Consider the following 18,398-nt stretch of genomic DNA (forward strand, 5'->3'; position numbering starts at 1 on the left):
ATCCAGATAAAACGTAGATATAAGCGCTACTCTATTTACACCCCTTCCACTTTCTCTTTGCAGACCGTCCTGCGCTAGTCTGAAATGTCGTTCGTGTGTTTAAGACGTATTTTTCTAATCAAAACTAAGTGGTTTTTTTTAACGAAAGGAATTGTTAATAGTGCTTTTACGAAATAGTTTTTTTTTCAACTGAATTAATTGTAAATAGGATTTTAATAGTTAGTATGTTATCAATAAAATATATATATATTTTTGAGATTGACAGCTACATTAGGAAAATTCTCGCACGCCGCTGACAAAATTCGTCAGAAAAAAGGAAAGAAAAAACGTCTGTGCAAGGTACAATTTTTTTTCGGTGGGATTGTATTGTCTCTGGAAACAATCCTTTTCAGAATGCCATTAATTCGTGTTGACCAATCATTGGTTTTCTTTGATGATAACAATGAAAGACTATTTTTTGACAATCCAATCACATTTTAAAAAGGTTATGTAAGTCGTTCAGTCATTATTTTCCCGCGATAATATCAACATGTCGGCTGGGTGGAAGGTCCTTGCTTTCTTCATTGCACCCATAACTATTGCTTCAGTTGTTGTTAGCAAAGATGTAGATGATGAATCTGTAGCATTTGATACTTCTAGCCAACATGGTCTCAACGTAGATTCCTTCCAAGTTGCTCTAAATGAAACGAAATTGGACAAAAGGTACCTCATCCACGATGTTGATCCAGCAGAGGGTTTTAATCTACGGCGGGATGTCTACGTGAGAGTGGCAAATATGATGAAACTTCTTCGAGAAAAACAAAACTGGGTGCTTGTAGTTCCACCTTGGAGAAAGTTAGATCACTGGCGATTACCGATCGAGCAGAATGCTCTTCCATGGCGAACATTCTTCGATCTCGAGAGCTTAAACAGATATGTTCCTGTCATTGAATTCGAAGACTTTGTGAAAGAAACTGGCGAATCGGGTATAGATGAAATTCTCTATTTACAGGAATACGCAGAAGGCTGGGAGGATGGGCATTGGGAAGAAAAAGTCGATGATCGTGATTGTATAGACAGACCTGTTTACTACAAAGATCAAGACGGTTTTTATCGAGGATATTTTTGGGGAATGGACAATGTATTCGCGCGTAAATTTAAATGTGTATCTGTGCAAGGCACTTCAGCTATTTTAGTGTCTTTACTGGAGAAAACCAAATCCAGGTAAGCTCTGTTTTATTTTATTTTATAATACCATCTATTTAAATTCATCGCTTGCTTTAGGTAACCTTGAATTGAATTAGTTTGTAATGTTATTTATGAGCATCAATAGCACTTGAAATTGATTCATCTTCCACGTGTAATCCATAGTGCCATTGCTGGTGTTTTGTCATAGCTGCCATAAAGCACCACCAACTTTCATGGACTATTGTCTCTAAATGGAATAAAAAGCCCATGTAGCTAAGGCCGAAATCCAGGATAATACCATTCATGTATGGCTAGAAGGCAGACTGGTCTCAGGATGAAAAAGACAAGATCTAAAATTATTGTGGTAGAAATAAATCTAGAAATAAGATTGTTGAATCACGCCTCTCAATAACCACACGACAAGAGGTTTGGCCCAACAATTTATTGAGTCAGAATCGACCGCTATGCACTGACTAACGCGAAAGGTCGTGAATGAATCAATAGACTCGCCAAACAAAAAAACGCCCAAACCGAAGTCGGGTGGTATAAGAGAAGAGACGTGAACGTGAGAAAAAAGAGATATTAATTATAGAGCTACAAAGATAGTATATGTAGGAATATAGATATAGCAATAAAAAAAAGGACATGCTAGTGAGAACTACGAGACAAAAGAAGAATCTGGGCGGCCATGGAATTTACTGCTTGTCTCTTTTGAGCGGAGGACATTTCGAGATAAACTTGATAGGCATCACTTTGCCAATCACCTTGCCGCTGAATAAGTTCCGCCGGAACATTACACCGAAAGGCGAAACTCGCGCCGCCGCGACGAAAACTATGGGAAGAGTAATGGGCCGGAACTAAGCCGATCGCTTGAATGACCCGCGAAAGAAACTGGGAAAAATAGGCAGTCTATGACTACATGGGCCTAGTGATATAAAAAATAGTATCATCTGCAATGACTACATGATACAACAACAACAACAAAAACTTTATTGTGAAATAAGTATCAACTATAACAATTCATAATTGAATAAAATATCACCTTTGTCTCCTAGCCCAAATAATTTCTGATGATGACTAGAAATACATATCTCGCAATAACCCTCGCGAAACTCGGTTTGGTAACGGCACTCAAGTTAAGCCCTGTCGGTCTGGGTTAAGAACTGGATGGGTGACCAACCGCGACTATCGTCTTAAAGGTCCATACGTTGTTCTTTCTTTTCTTCTTCTTCTTTTTTGCGTATTATGTGTTGTTATTGTTAGCAGTGTATTGAAAGCAGATTTAGCATTATTTCGGCGTCCGGATTTAGAAAAAGACAAAAACAAAGAACAAATATGGCCCGGTGCGGTTCGCCTGAAAATTATTATGGAAATTCCATCTTCTGTAGAAGTTACTGATCGCTAAACAAGGCATATAACTACAAGATTCGGCAGGAAACGCTCGTCCACGGCCACTGATCGAGGGTAGAATCATCAACACTTTCTTCAGTTTCTTTACTGATAAAGCAGGAAAATTCTCGAAAAATCCCTTCATGTTGCTTTTAAGATCAAATTCTTTGAAAATCCACCGAAAGTTGAGCCTGGCTCTAGAAGGAAAGTAAGTTAAATTTATCTTAAGCATAGAAAACTTACCAACGTCGTTGAACAAACGCGCAATGTGAGCACATAGAGCGATCGTAGCAAAAAGTTGCCATCTAAGTCATGTAGGAGGAAGGAATACCAACATTGTAACCAAACAAACCAACACCGACCGTTTTGCACAGTTTGTAACGTGCAAATATGCCGCCTATTTAGATTCCTAAGCGCCTTACATACTTATTTTGTATTATTTATTATCTTAGATTCCCGTTATTTCTGACCCTACCTGTAATTCAGTTCTCTCTGCAAAAGGTAGCCCAAACCAATTTATTTATTTATTTATTTATGTCTTCTCGGGATACGAAAATCAAACGAACATTGCTCGAAAGTGGTCTCGGGTTGTTGGCGAAAGAATACGAGAAAAACCCCCAGTTACGGACACACACGTGTGCACGATAACATGGTGCCTTGGGCTCTACGAGCACTAGGCACAATGGCGATACGTGATGGGCAATAAACTGTGAGACGTGGGAGAAAAAACCGAGAAAAGCGGCGCATGCGTTAAGGCGTAAATGACGCCTTAAAGCCCTGACTGGACAAAGCGGGGAACCTGGGATGTACGGCAAGGGAATTGACAAAGAACGCTGTTGATACTAAATAGTCTTAGACGCTTTAATATGTAGCGATGCCCCCTGAGAGGAAAACTCTAAATCAGCCCGCAAAGGAACTTTAGTTGAGATGCGATCTGCTACGTCGGAGACTAAATTGGATTTCGGTAAAAAGGTAAAGAAGGCGACGAGAAACCAAGCCCACATGGCTGCATGTAAAGGTATAGCTAAAGTGAAATGCGAAATGAAATGTGGAATGAAATGCGAAATGTGAAATGCGAGTACTCCTGCAGCAAAATTTCAGGAGTAATAGGATGTTTGCTGTTCGGGGATACTCCGAGATAGCGCTTAACACCTCTTACAACTAACTGAAAACGATAATTTGTCTCCCAGATCTTTCCAAAATCTAACAGCTGATTTACATGTTTAAGACTGCCGATATGATTGATGATAGTGGCGTCCTTTCGACCCGAAAGGGTGAGATAAGCAAAGTAACGAATAAGCAAATCCATCTGAACAGGGAACGGAGAGGCACGGACGGAATGACAAAACCTAGTGTAAACGTTAACGTGAGACCTTATATTCTTATGAGTCGATGGGGGGAAAGCCAAACGAACTAAACGCTGAGCAAAGGCATCTAATGAAGATACAGTGGTAAAGATCCCTGAAAAAAAGAAACCATAAATGTCTGAATAATTGAATTGAGGAAACAAACCCAAAAAACACTATAACAAAAGCGAAAAAATATCAGTCAACGTCAAAATAACAGAAGTCTCCGGGTATCTCTTCGAAAACGTAACTGATCCCGAGAGCTGTGGTCGCTTGGGCAAACTGAGTTTGAGAGGAGGTGTTATCCCAACGACTCAAGGCATCGGCTAATGTGTTATGCTCAGCGAAAAAAATGCCAGACGCGGAGGTCAACATCATGAAGCGCTGAAGTGAACCACAACTGGCGCAAACAGCGCTGCAAGAAAGGATCCTTGGTGGAGCCCGAATTGATCACGATAACCGCCGCCTCATTGTAGAACCCATTGTCGCAGGAGACGAGAAATCGCTGATGTTGCAATGCTGTGGCCCAGAAATTTACCGCGACAATAACAGTGAAGAGTTCCAGAGCAGAGATGTGAGACGCGGCGTCGAGGACAAAATCCGGGAAGGGGAATGTAAGGCATTTGTCGAGGCACGTGGCTCCGCCGCGAGTCAGACAAGCGTCTGTGGTGAAACGAAAATCAGCGAAGGACCAGTCGGCAGGCTTGATAACCGAAATACCATTGTAAATGGGAAGAAAAGTTTGCCACCAAGCCAAATCGTGACGCATTTCCAACGTGACTAGTTGAGATTTAGCGTTGGAAGGGAAACTACGCAAAGCGTTCAAGAGGCGAGAAAGAAAAATCCGACTAGCGTGGACGCAAGAAGTCACGAAAGAAAGTTCACCGAGCAAAGACTGCAGTTCTTTGACGATAAAGCGCTCGCGTGACAACCACAAATGTAACTCATCGGATAATTCACGAAGCCGCGACTCTGGAACACGTTATGTAAAATCCTTGGTATTGACGAGGATACCCAAGCAAACCATCTCAAAGGCCGGCGTGAATCTTTTTCAGGCGAAGAGGCTAAGCCAAGGGTATCGAGAATAGATTGCAGAGTAGCAAAGGCATTGTCAGCCAGCGACGGACATTCAGCGCCGTAAAAATCATCTAGGTAAATATCAGCGGAAAATCCGGCTTGCTTGAAAATATATATGACGGACATAGTTGTTCGTTGACAGAACATGGCCGAGGTCCGTAAACCAAAAGGACATCGCGTGTCAAAATAAAATGTGAAGCCCAACAGATAATAGTCTTTAGGGTCGATCGGAAACTGGCGATAAACGCGTTGACGGTCTTTTTTGTAAACACAACAATCCCGTCCTTTAGCCAAAATGAATTCGCACAAACGGTCGATGCCCGGTAGTCGGAGTTTGAATGGTGAATCCAGGTAGGTGTTCCATGGAATGCCACTATTGACAGAAAATGTTGGTGGAAAACTTAAGTCCAAGACCACTCGACGTTTGGAAGAACCACGTTTTGGAACCGTTTGAAGTGGAGAACAAACTGAAGGGTTATGTAGCGGGTTTGTCGAGAAAGGAGCGGCGATCGCTCCGAAAGACAATTCGGTCTGAATGTAGTGCCGTACGTGATCAGGAAAAGCCAAGGCAGAAGGATGATTGCACATTGTGGAATGAGGCGATTGACTGGCGCGATAATTAATCGGCCAACAATACTTCAAAACGTCCACCACGATCTTATCATGATAATCAAGCAAAAGATCTTCCCACCTGTTAATCTTCAATGCGGTATACACCGGGATTTTTGACCCAAATGCGTTGGGGCTATCTGATCGGGAAGCAAGGATATGACGGATAACAGCGGAGTCGTTAGAACTCTGAGTATTATCGTTCAATGACACGAGGCTCGACGCTCCTGTGTGTGATAACGTGTCCTGAAACTTGTGCGCCGGTGACAAGTCCGAGGTCGAATTGAGCGAAGAAAGTTGGGGAGGGGAGGTGGGTTGTCAAAAAGTACATGGAATGGGGGTTTCGTCTCTTAGGGCAGTGGAGCATAGGGTGGTCCTAACTGCAAACACGACGCTTGTGTTGAGCGGCATAGGTGTCGTGGTCCTTTTCGTAAGTGCAAGAACCGGTGTAATTCCACTGCTTACAACCGAGGGTTTCCTGCCCCCCATCCTGTTTCGAGCGTGTGGTCGAAGGGGGCGTGGCCGTCACGCGAGAATTGGGCGCTGTACGTAAATCAGAATGCTTGAAAAAGGTGTTTGCCCAATCGGGAATTTCTGCCGTGTCAGACCACTTTAAGCGATAGAGTTCAAGTTGTTTGGCGATATGAGCGTGAAATGAACGCACACTGCTCCAAGAATAGCTGGTTCCTTTGATCATAAGGAGTTCCAAGAGACTAAGCATAAACTTAGTCGCCTCGGGAGCGTACGTTTTGATCATCGAAAGGTACCTGGTGACAAATTCTGATAGATCGAGTTTGTCGTATTCTACGTTCGTAGACATACCTGGAGAAAAATCTTGGGGCCAGTCTACATGGCGTGTTTTCTTTGTTACAGCAGCAGCAGCAGCAGCAGCAGCAGCAGATGTTCCGGTATCGGTGGTTGATAGCGTTAATGTAGGAGGCTTTGCGTACTTTAAACGAAGAAGCTCCAACTCGAGGGCCAATTTTTCTCTTTCTGCCTGCACCAAGATGATCCTCTGTGCTAACTGATCATTCTGAGTGGAGGCCTGATCGTCAAGTAACGGCTTTTGCTGTGAAGTGAGCGCTTCGATGCCGATTAAAGGTGTCTCCACCGTTTTAGTGTCCCCTGTCAGGGACGGGCTTCGGTCCATGGCTGAGGCAAATGGAGCTGGGGGTAGACCGAAGTCGTATAAGTTACGAGTTGATTTGGTTTTACGTGTGGCGCGCTTTGTTGCGCCGGAGGAAGCCGCTTGAGCCATGATGTGGGCGATTAACGTGATTGCCCTACGAAACGAGCTTATAACTGACCGATCAGCGAACCTAGCGACCAGATAAGCTCGGTGACGTAAAATGATCGATGCGTAGTTACCAAGAATCACTCAACGTAATTATTGCACAAATATGGAAATTTTATATTGCTCACTCAGTATGAGATCATTCTTGGGTCAATGCTGTATTTCAACCTATTTCCTGATCCTGGACTGCCTTTCCGCATTCCACAAAAATTCTGAAACGGTATGGTAATGAAAAAATAACAACTCTGAAATAACCGATTTAACGAAAAAAAAATAACAAAATACTCTACCATTCCTTCTTGTAAAACATATTATTATGGTCTCTTACTTCTCAATTGCTAGTTTTGATTTATGTTACTTTTTACTGACAAGTTGACTTGAATTTCTTGGAAGGCTATGAGATAAAAGAATTCTCTTCTCTCTCTCAAAGCACAAAAAAGCAACTTTTTTGGCCTTACAGGTAGGCACTATCTCACTCCTTGTGAATGTCCAGTCCTCATACTCACGTTGTCCAAAGATTTGTCTCCAAAGATTTGTATCACAATTCATTTCCCATGCAACCTGACAACTCCCGCGTCGACACGGAGTACCAGGATGCTCAAGATTTTGTTTTGGTGGGAAAAAAGAAGAAGACCGGTGACCAACAAAACCAGCCGTCGACAGTGACAAAGCTAGACGGGAGACATTCGCAATCCAAGACGTCGTCATCATGCCAGTTAAATACAGGGCGAACAAAAGGGAACTCAGGTGCTGGCCGAAGTACTCAACGCAAGCAAAGAGAGGTGTTCTTGGTTGGTGATTCCATCCTAAAGAACGTGCAAGGGAGAAAAATGTCAAGTATTGCTAAGGTCAAGATTTCCTCTTTTCTATCAAGACTAGCCAATAACATCACGGCTTAACTGACAGACGACTAATAACATAGCGACGTAATTAACCAATCAGATCAATAACCAGAGTAAAATACCATCAACTGACATGATACAACTCACTTTGACTCTAAAGATGACTACTTCACAGGTTGTCGAAACGTCAGTCACTGTCAACAACAACAGTCCTATTCAGGACTACGTTCACCCGATCAAACTCAACCTGGATTGATACCACTCTTTGCCAAATTGCTACTGACCTTACAACTACCTTTTATCAAATACCTCTTGCACCCACGTTGGTGAAATACTGTTCTGTGGGGTCCAGTTGAATACCCATTCAGTGATGGGTATGCCGGGCTCAGAAAGTGCATTGGAAGAGCTCATGTGTCTTGTACTTGAAGATCTTATTCCATGAAAGAGTTGTTGCCAAGATTAGCAACATATCAATACTGCGGTGCCTGGAGTTACTGCACAACTTGAAATGAGTGTTTCAGGCCCTCTCCGAGTGCAACCTCAAACTCTCTGCATTCCAAGACTTTTATCAACCCCAAATCTACCATGATGTTTGGCTGGAACACTCCAAGCCTTCCTCCATCAAATTACAGCTCTAGCTTTGTGCAGCAAGCCTGAAACTGTAGGCCCCTCTAAAGTCCTTCATTGGTGCATAAAAAGTGCTAGCTGGCATTATACCCCAGTGCTCAGCCTTGCAAGCACCACTTGACACTGTCATCACAGGTTATAAGTCTCATGAGAAGATCAACTTGTCTGATGATCTACTCTTTCACAATGCCCAGTCAGCCCATCTGCTCCATCACCCTCCCCTGCCCTGATAATCAATTGTGGATCATCACAAATGGAGCTGTCAAAACTCCAGGTATCACCACCACAATGTATATGATACGTGACAATACGCTACAGTTAACCAGCCTTTCCAGCACCAAACTTTGGAGTTGTCAAGCTACCTGGCTCTCTTGTGAGATAGAGGCCTTATCCACCCCAGCTGCAATGAAACACTACAGCTCTTACAATTGAAAACACCAGCCTACATTTCACTAACAGTAAAGCACGTGTGTGGGCATTTGAAAAGCTTTGTGGTGGTGAGTTTCCCTCAAACCCGCGTGTTGCCATCTTCCTTTCCACCATCAGTAAGTGCCAAGCCTCTGTTCATCATGTTGCTGGAGCCACTATCCTACCATCTGACTTTGCCAGTGGCAATGCCCGTAAGTGCGACAACTCCACTTACCAAGTTTGCAGCTTCGTCCAACACATCAAGGATTCTGTGGTTCTCTGTGCATCTGTCCAAAGCATATTGTTAGGAAAGGCTAAACTTCATTTCACTAGAAAAAGCTGCTTGGCTTGCCCTCCCAGCCGAGTGTCCAGACCTAGAGCACACGTATGCCCATTACTCAAGGCACAACAAGGCTGTGCTCTAAGGAAAATTGAAGGGAGCCCAGTGCTCTGAAACATTAGAATCTAGGGTGCCCAGCATATGATTTGCATGAAAAATTTGAGATTTTCTAGTCGCCCGAGGGCAAACGTTAGGCGCCAGGGGCCACCGAGCTCTGCTAGAGCACAGCCCTACACATGCTCTTCCTAGAAGTTGACTAACATTCTAACATTAAAGATGTTTAAAGTTACCTTCATTTCACTTCAATATGCTTCCAACACCTTACTCATTGTTAAATGTAACGAACCCCTAGTACCTGCCCAGCAGAAGTGCAAGTCCTTGACAGTCTTTTGCATGTCCACCTTAGCCACATAAATATAACTAGATATAAATAATAAATAATGATTTGGAGGTAGCACATCCACAAAGTGGTTCTTCGACAACTGAGGATGGTAACCCAATCAAAACTTTTTCATCCTTGACATGGACAAGCCGTTGATTGCATTACTTCTAGCTGCCATCGTTCTGCTTCACCCTGCATGGCCTCACGTCAGTGGTGCAGCAGTCCCCTGACCCCCAACCCCCAACCTGAAACTATGGGTGATCTCTTTTACTGCCAAAGTCATTAAATGAGCTTGAAAGTTTATACTTACCTTGTTGAATGCCCAACGCGCTCTATGACACTCTCCGCAACACACTGATGAGCGTGTGCATTGGCATCCAACCACTGGATGGCCCTCTTACTGTAATATGAACTGACACTGATCCTTGTTTCATGACCCCTGACAGTAGCTCAGTTCTTCACAAGCTAAAAATTGTTCTCGTAATCAGCAAAGTCAAGAGTCAAAACAAGAACCCAGTTGCAGAACTTGAACGTGAGCTCTTTCAACAGGATCCCTAGGGTGGGCCTATCTCCCCCGTTGTACTTTCCGTTGCAGCCACAACCCTGAATTCACACTTATGGATTGTAAGCTTGTGGGATGTGGATACAGCGTGATCAGTTCTCAGTTCCCAGATTCCACTAACTGACTATCATCTCATCTCTCAGATCAGTGTCAAGGATCTTTTGATGGACCAAAATCGCTGATCTCCACAATACCTTGGGGACTTTGTAGTATTAGTATGCCCCCTCAAGACTCAGTCCTCCCAAGAGATGGGTAAAAGGGACAGAAATAGAGACAATTGTGTCATTAAGTATTATTTGCTGTGTTTTTTATGCACCTTGGCAAGCAGACTCTGTCTTTATTCTTCTTTGGGGCTGTTGTTCATGTTGTCACTTACCCGCCATTTTGTTTGAATTGTGTTCTGTTGCTTCTACTCACTCTGTTGACTGGCGTAGATGCAACTGATATCGCTCTTTATGAATGGCAAATTTGACTCAATACTCTATTTATTTCTTGTCTTTCATAATGTAACATCTAGGGTAGACACAGTACAATCTCATCCTTTGGCTCAGGCTTTGGTCTTGGAAAAAATACCTTGCAAAGCATGTCCGTCATGTTTTAGTCGACTATGAAAAAGAGACCACCATGTGAAGTAATTCTCTTGGAGCTCTTCTTTCCAGAGAATTAGCAATTGGCGAATATTAGCAAGCTATGTGGTGTTGCCTTTTACCAGTTGCATAATATCAAACGCATTCGCAAGTATTTGTCTCGAGAATCAATGGAAATGCTTGTCCATGCATTTATTACATCTCGTGTTGATTATTGTAACAGTCTTTTGTATGGGCTGCCCAACTACCAGCTTAACAAATTGCAGAGAGTTTTGAATGCCTCAGCCAGGCTAGTTTGTAATGCCCCTAGGTTTTGCCACATCTCACCCCTTCTTCGTGGTCTGCATTGGCTTCCTGTTAAAGCCCGGATAGAATTTAAGATACTGCTTATTACGTTCAAAGCAATTCACGGCCTTGCTCCTAAATATCTATGCGATTTACTTACATTTAAATCGTCCTTATATAACCTTAGATCTTCAGATAGTATTTTACTTTCTATGCCAGCTGTTCGATCGAAGACGTTAGGTGATAGGCTTTTATGGTAGCAGCGCCAAGGCTCTGGAACTCTCTTCCAAAAGAACTTCGTGCGATTACTAATATGAACAGTTTTAAGGCGCATATTAAGACTTAGCTTTTTAAAACTTTATATTGGTGAGCAATTTTATATTCAGTTCTTGCTTGCACACATATATTATTTTTATTTTTTACTTTTTATTTTTAAATGCATTATGTTTTATTTGTTTCTTTTAAAGTAATGCAGTTGTAATGCGCAGCTGATCATCGTCATGTTAAGCTGCGCACAACAAGTTCATAAATTATTATTATTATTATTATTTAACTTCATTTTTTTCATCTTTCCAGATCAGTGTTTGTAGACAGATTTGATGAAGTGTCGCACATTGTGTATGGACAGAAGGATTTCTGGGAGGTACTGTGGCTCATTTTTTATTATTATTTCAGATCAGTAATGACTGACAGATTTGAACAGGTTTTACACATCCATTATGGTCAGGTGGAATATTGGAAGATTTAATATGTCTTCAAACAATGAAGCTAAGATCAAGTGATTTGGGCAGTTTGGCACATTATAGCCAGACAGTGACCAGAATACAGTTTGACTATAAGCTTCAAGGGGCAATTTGGACAAAATTTCCAGGAGTGAATGGGTTTAGAACACCAAAATGCTGTAGATTTCAAGAGCAAAAACTGAGCAACCGATAGACTTACAGAGGGACTACAGTTCTGTAACACGGGCTACCTAGGAAAAGTTAACCAATAATTGGTTATTGTATTACACATGAGTAACAATACATTCCAAGAAAGTTGGTTGTGGGCCAATCACAAGCTCATAAGAGAAACAAGTTACTAGAAGCTCAAAATTTAAATATTGATAATAAATTGTTCCAAAATAGCATTAAAATATTTTTATCTGAAACTTTATATACCATGCCCAGGAAATATATTTTTGACAGAAGATGTTATTTTGTCGTCTGCTAGCAATTTCGTGGCAAACATTGCCACACATTGAAGTAACATATTACCTAAAGTCAAAAATATAACTGATGTTTACAATTTTCACCTCTGTCAATCATTCTAACAGACCTCTTAGGAAACGAAGGCTTTCTTCAGTGGGTTCAAAAGGTCATGTTTGCAGGTTGTAATAATTTGGTTGATTTCGATCCATGTTGTCTTTAGCTCTGATAATAGGCAGCCTTAGCAATGATGACAGCGATTGCAGGAAAAACATCACCTTTAAAGTCAGTTTTCACTTTTTCAAAACTTGTGATTTAGATTACATTCTAACTTGCTTAAAATTTCATATGTAGGTGAAATCTCCTGGACTTAGATCCTTGGGGACAACACCCAAGTTTAATAACAGAGAATTACTTGGCATTTGGTTATGTCGTCCATAAGATTAACTTATATCAAATATGGAAATTTCATGTTGTTTTGCAGTATCAAAACGTGTAGTCAAAAAATAGTGTTCAACTTATCGCTTTTTTGTTTGTTTTTGTTGCTGTTGCCATGGTTGTTGTTTAAGCTTTCTAATGTCTAATGTTGAAAGGGAGCTGAGTTGACAATGACTCTTATCAGTACTTGTCTTAAACGTAGGCAAGAAGAAGCCAAGTATTTGCCAAGCACCTGACAGCAGAAGGAGACACATTCCGTAAAGAGATACTGAAATCAGAGGACAACAAAGATGGCACTGTCATGTATGAAGACTGGACAAAAAACCACAAAAAGGAGGGTAGTGCTACGGGTGGCCCATACCTGGCTGTTCACCTGAGAAGAACTGATTTTCTTTATGCACATCCTGATGGTGTACCATCATTAGATAACGCTATCAAACAGATCAAGGAGATTCTAGATAAACAAAAGCTTGACATGGTGTTTCTTGCTACTGATGCTGATAAAGAAGGTGAGATGCAAAATTTTGTTTAAAAATTTAATACTTTTACTTTTTCAAGGCTGTTGCTATGTTTTTAAGTTGCTACGTATATAGCCTGAGAAAACAGCCGACATCTTGTGATGCCACCACTGGTTGTCCCGTGAAATGACATCTGAGAAATGAGTCAGCTGAAATTCCATACTGATGATGTGTTTCTACCTAAATGTTGGTAGTGCTTCTGATTGGCTGATGCAAATTTCCCATGCAGCATGACCAATCAGAAGTACTACCCAGATCGTCATCACTACGGAATTACTGTGGTCGTTCTGTAGACGTCATTTTTCAGGGAAACCGGTGGTGGTGTCGCAAAATGTTGGCTGTTTTCTCAGGCTACTGGGTATATGAATTTAGTGGGCTAGGCAGGAAATTGAACAGAAGTGGAATTTCTTTTGGTTATATTTTCCTTTTGTTTCCAGTGGAAATACCTTTGGGTTATGCTCACAGAAGCTGGGGAAATCCTGACCCCCAGCCGTCAGTGACAGCCTTGTTTGAATAGATATGGAACTGTTCCCAGAACCTAGGGAAACACCCATCATAGGTTCGAGAACCAGCAACAAGCTAAACACTGTCAAAGACCTTGAAATTTGATACCATTGATGATATATCTCAGTTACCAGTAAATAGTCTTACAAAGAGCTGTTGAGGATTGCATACAAATTAACACTTCAGTCAAAGGATGGCAAAAAAGTTTAAAAAAAAAGTGTTTTGGTGTTTGGAGCTGGTCCCAGTTGGCTTGCTGGTTGAGTTGGTAAGGGTACTGGACCAGTATCGCAGAGCAGGTCAGGGTTTGAATACCAGCAAGCTTGAATTTTTTTCAGGCTCTCTTTTTTCTTTTATTGACCAGCCCCCAGTTGGCTTGCTAGCTCAATATTGGTGAGAGGGCTGCACTGGCATTACGAAAATTAAGGCTTTCTTTTCGCAACTGCATAAGCTGCGTATTTAACTGTGATGATCTTCTCTGCGTTTATTTCTTTATCCCACATTTGAAATATATGAAATTAATATATTCATCATTTAATAACTAAGTTTCTTTACAGTTTTGTAGTTACACCGATATTGACACTACTGTCAACTCCGCACATTAGTTTTATTCAGACTAACTTTTCTCAACATGTTCTTTTCATTTGTTTGTTTTTTAACTAATGTCCAACAGATGTGAATCATGAACGATTCCGAATGTATAATGAACGTATGCCTGATGATTGCCTCACAAGAGGCATGTAACTCTGAGTAGCAATAAATGTTCAAGATTTAATCCAGTTCCATCAGTCTACTTATAACAGTACTATATTGTTTTATGATTTCTTTTCCCATTAATTTCAGAAATAGATTATATGAAGAACAAACTTCCTTTGGTTAAGTATGATGCTCCAAAAAAGATTTTACAAAAATATGGTGATGGAGGGGTAGCTATCATTGATCAGTGGATTTGTGCTCATGCAAAGTATTTTGTCGGGACGCGCGAGTCAACATTTTCTTTTCGTATTCACGAAGAAAGAGACATATTAGGTTTCCATGGTGACCAAACCTTTAATTGTCTCTGTGGTGATAAGGAACTTGGAAAATGTGAACAACCATCCAAATGGAGAGTAGAAGTTTACTAAGTTATCATTTGTATTTATTGCATGTCTAATATGAATTTATTAATTTTTATTACTTGCTTTTTTAGGAAGTTTAAGTTATGTTTAGGTAGGTTTCAATAATTCAACTGGAGGTATTTTAAGAAAAATATGATGTTATGAATTCAATGTCACTCAATGTGTACTTAATTTAAAATATGTTTTCCAAAATCAACAGAGGTGACTGATCTTGATATTAAGCTGATGTAGTGGAAAGACAATATTGATGGATTATACGGTGAGAGTCCGCTCGGAAGGGGTACCTTTTACAGGTTTCAGGTATATGAAAGGGTAGGGGTTTTACTAGTTGAAATACGTAAAAGGGTTCGGAAAAAATCTGTCATTTGGGTCTGTAAAAGGGCCCAAAATGGCTAACAGATGAATTTTATGGCTTTAAAAAGTCGTTCTACTTTTGTGATCGATTCCCATTTAAAAGAAAGTGCATTTACAGCAGTTAAAAGGGATCCAACGTTCTAAACAAGATATGTGAAAGGGGTACCATTTGTCAATAGAAGGTATACGAAAGGGGTACCTTTTTCATGAAAAATGGTTTATAAAAGTGTAAGGGGTTGGACCTCGGGGCGGAGCCTCCCCATGAAAACATTCATTGCGTTCCCCCCGAAGATTTTTTCATCTTGTTCTTTCTAAATATGCTAACCACTCCCTTAATTTCTCAAATTTAAATTTTTGTAATATCACACTTCTCTATAGAGAGGCAAAATTGACGGTGAACATGGTCTGGTAAAGCGCCTATCACGCGTATATGCTGAGGTTTCCAGCGTCCTAGAGAAATGCCCTTTAGCTAGGGTCGAGGATGCCAGGGTCCTAGTGAGTGGAAACCCCACCCGTCCCCGACAAAATGTCAAAGAGATCTACCTTGTCGTGCTGCCTATACAAGTGGAATTCAAACAAAACTGAATGCAAGGCTGCCAAATATACGGCAAAGGGCTTATCATTTGAGGCCCATAATTGGCCTTCCTCAGGGCCATAGCTACACTGAAAGAAAATACTATAAAGCTCCTAAAATCTGATAATGGGAACAATAGGTCAATAGATAGCATCATTTCCTACCATAGGCGTACGGGAAATTTTTTGCCCGGGGGGGGGGGGGGTGGTAAACCATTTGCCCAAAAAAATCTCGCAGGTTGCCCAAATTTTTACGAAAGAGTCGGAAAGAGAGGAGGGCCGTATTACAACAACGTATGCCGTACTGGCATATGAAGATGGCTTGATACAGTTAGTTTTCAGAGTCAATACCAAGTTTGAGTATAAACTATGTCGCCATAAACGAGCGTTTGGAAAAATTGCCACCACAGTTGTATTAAGATGAAAATTTGTCATGACCAGGGTTGCAATGACATCAAAGTTGTCATAGCAACGAAATGACGCCATTACCTATTTTACTTCAGCAATAATTCTCAGCATTGGGAATCTTACAACATCGTTCACAGGAGCTTTTTTCTCCAATACGGTCGCCTCGATGTTCGTTTAAGCAAAATCTGTAAGTCAGAGCGTTATCGAGATATTTTGGGGTGAAGTTTTTATCGTAAGAAATACTGTAAGAAAAGGAAAATCTTGATGTTTGGCCGTTATGCAATTTAACCTCATAGTAGTTTTAATCTCTTTAAAAACGTGTGTGAAAGACCCTGGAGACAGCTCTGAACCGATTGCTAGAGAGAGGGATTTGATTAGTATGTATCAAGGCGCTCTTGTTAGCGTTTTTGTAAACATTTTGGTCTACTTTACCAAATTAGCGAATAATTTTAAACCTAACGACAGATTCTTTAAAAGAATTCAGATTCTTCTCGTAATTCAAACTGAAAATTAGTCAGCCATTTCTTCGTTTTCAGACCCACTGCTAATGCAATCTGCCATACACTGTTCTTCGAGTACAGATGATTCTAGAAAGTTATGCGAGAGTTTATTCTAATCAATTCACAGCTGGAAATAACCCATTCCAGCTAGTGCAGTGCAGTACAGTGCCCAACAATAAAAAACTACAAATATATAAATTACTTATCACATGCTAGGTAACCACTGTCTCTTGTGAATGTAACTGGATTATTACGCCGACTTCAGGTTAATATTTAGGTCTTCAAAATAATCAAATAACCATGGAGACGTCTTTAAAAACTGGCTTTGCCCAAATTTTCTCTTGCTGCCCAAAAAAACTGAGTTGCCCAAAATTTGGGGGGGGGGGGGGGGGGGGCTGCAGCCCCCCTCGTCCCCCCGGCCCGTACGCCTATGATGATTTGTACGTGATATTTGGCATAAATACCACTCGTGATATTTCAAAATTGTCTCAAATTTCACTCGCCGAACGGCTCGTGAAATTACGTATAACAATTTTGAAATATCACTCGTGGTATTTATACCAAATATCACTACAAATCATGCTATTACCTATACAAGCTATTCAAGCAATCTTGTACTATTTCACACAAAGTTAACTTGAAAAGCATATGCGACAAAACATGAATGGAAAATAAATGTATGGGGCTGTGTGGAAATCTTAGCTAGTATTATACAGAGACGAGATGGAAAACATTTACCCTGCAAGCAGAGGGTACATTTTCGCGGTGTGAGCTGTCGCGTGAAAAAGAGGCCCCTGCTGACAACCGTTTAATTTTCTATCGTGCATGCTTGAAATCTGTCACCCGATTTGCAAGCAAAATTAATCGTCAGGCCTGTCGTCAAATGGCGCAAGTTTCGCGGGAGTAAAAAAATTGCGACAACTCTGATATAAATACTGCTCCGCAAGACTCACGCAATGCTCTGAACCGGTCAAGAACAGGAAAAAAACCAGGGTTTTTTAATTAATTCGTCCACATTTCTGGACAGATTTGAATGGTTGTCATCAGAGGCTACTTTTCACCCGACTGCTCACACAGCAAAAATGTAGCCTCTGCTCACAGGGTAGGAGACATTAGTCTCGTAAGTTAAAGCTTTAGATAAAAGCGGCTCACCCTCGGTGTAAGAACCCACCGGTGACGTAAAACAAAGAAAACAAAGAAGTAAACACAATAAGACGTAGAAAAACAAATGGTAAAAAACAAAGAAAAAGTTCACAGGTTCTTACACCGAGGTAAACCCATAAAAGCAGATTGGGTCAAATAAAGTTTAATTAGTTAATTGAAGCAACAACAAACTTAGACGAAATCCTTGAAACACTTTGTCAAAAATTTTCGCTCCCTGTTCCTTCCCCCTCCCTTTTCCAAAGTTGTTTTAGCCAGTAAACACTGAAGCTGAAGTTTTTGCGGGTGTTCTGAAAAAGAGACGTATTGGAAAGCTTTATTCTACTTTTTTCACCAAAAAGTTAGTACTTTTATTCATAGTGAAGGAAGTTAAGCCCTCTCCCGATAGCAAAATGATAAAACTTGTTTCATTTGATAACTTGTTCCCACCACTACGACGACATTCCCGCTAAAACCCGTTGTGTCATTAAATGGTGGCAGAAACTCTTATGAGTTTCTGATGGTGGTTTAATGTTGTTTAGGTTTGCTCGACCCAGGATTTTGAAGAATATTTGGGGTACACCTTCCAAACAGGAGCCCATGATCCTGCTTCAGTGATATTTTAATTTTTTAGCCTGCAGAACAAAGGTTATAGTTTGCGTAGCCTTGGGCTTAGCTTTCTCGCAGGCTATTTTAGGACTAAGGCTGTGGTGTAGAGGAAACAGAATCCAGATAAAACGTAGATA

At 41.0% G+C, this 18,398-nt stretch overlaps 1 protein-coding gene across 1 annotated transcript; it reads left to right on the forward strand.

The window, feature by feature from the left end:
• The first annotated feature begins 528 nt into the window (after positions 1-528).
• LOC140929874 (GDP-fucose protein O-fucosyltransferase 2-like) lies at positions 529-14,918 on the forward strand. The gene is made up of 4 exons (XM_073379573.1): positions 529-1,203; positions 11,492-11,558; positions 12,743-13,049; positions 14,403-14,918. Exons 1-4 carry the CDS (start codon positions 530-532, stop codon positions 14,681-14,683), a joined length of 1,329 nt encoding a protein of 442 aa, XP_073235674.1. The 5' UTR covers position 529; the 3' UTR covers positions 14,684-14,918.
• Positions 14,919-18,398: the final 3,480 nt, after the last annotated feature.

The sequence above is a fragment of the Porites lutea genome, chromosome 3 (genome assembly GCF_958299795.1).
Source record: "Porites lutea chromosome 3, jaPorLute2.1, whole genome shotgun sequence".
NCBI classification, from domain to species: domain Eukaryota; kingdom Metazoa; phylum Cnidaria; class Anthozoa; order Scleractinia; family Poritidae; genus Porites; species Porites lutea.

Excerpts from the sequence above, each read along its gene's own strand:
- LOC140929874 (XM_073379573.1), top strand. The coding sequence starts at position 530 with ATGTCGGCTGGGTGGAAGGTCCTTGCTTTCTTCATTGCACCCATAACT. Across the intron at positions 11,559-12,742 it reads GACAGAAGGATTTCTGGGAG|GCAAGAAGAAGCCAAGTATT; the intron begins GTACTGTGGCTC and ends TCTTAAACGTAG. Across the intron at positions 13,050-14,402 it reads TACTGATGCTGATAAAGAAG|AAATAGATTATATGAAGAAC; the intron begins GTGAGATGCAAA and ends CATTAATTTCAG.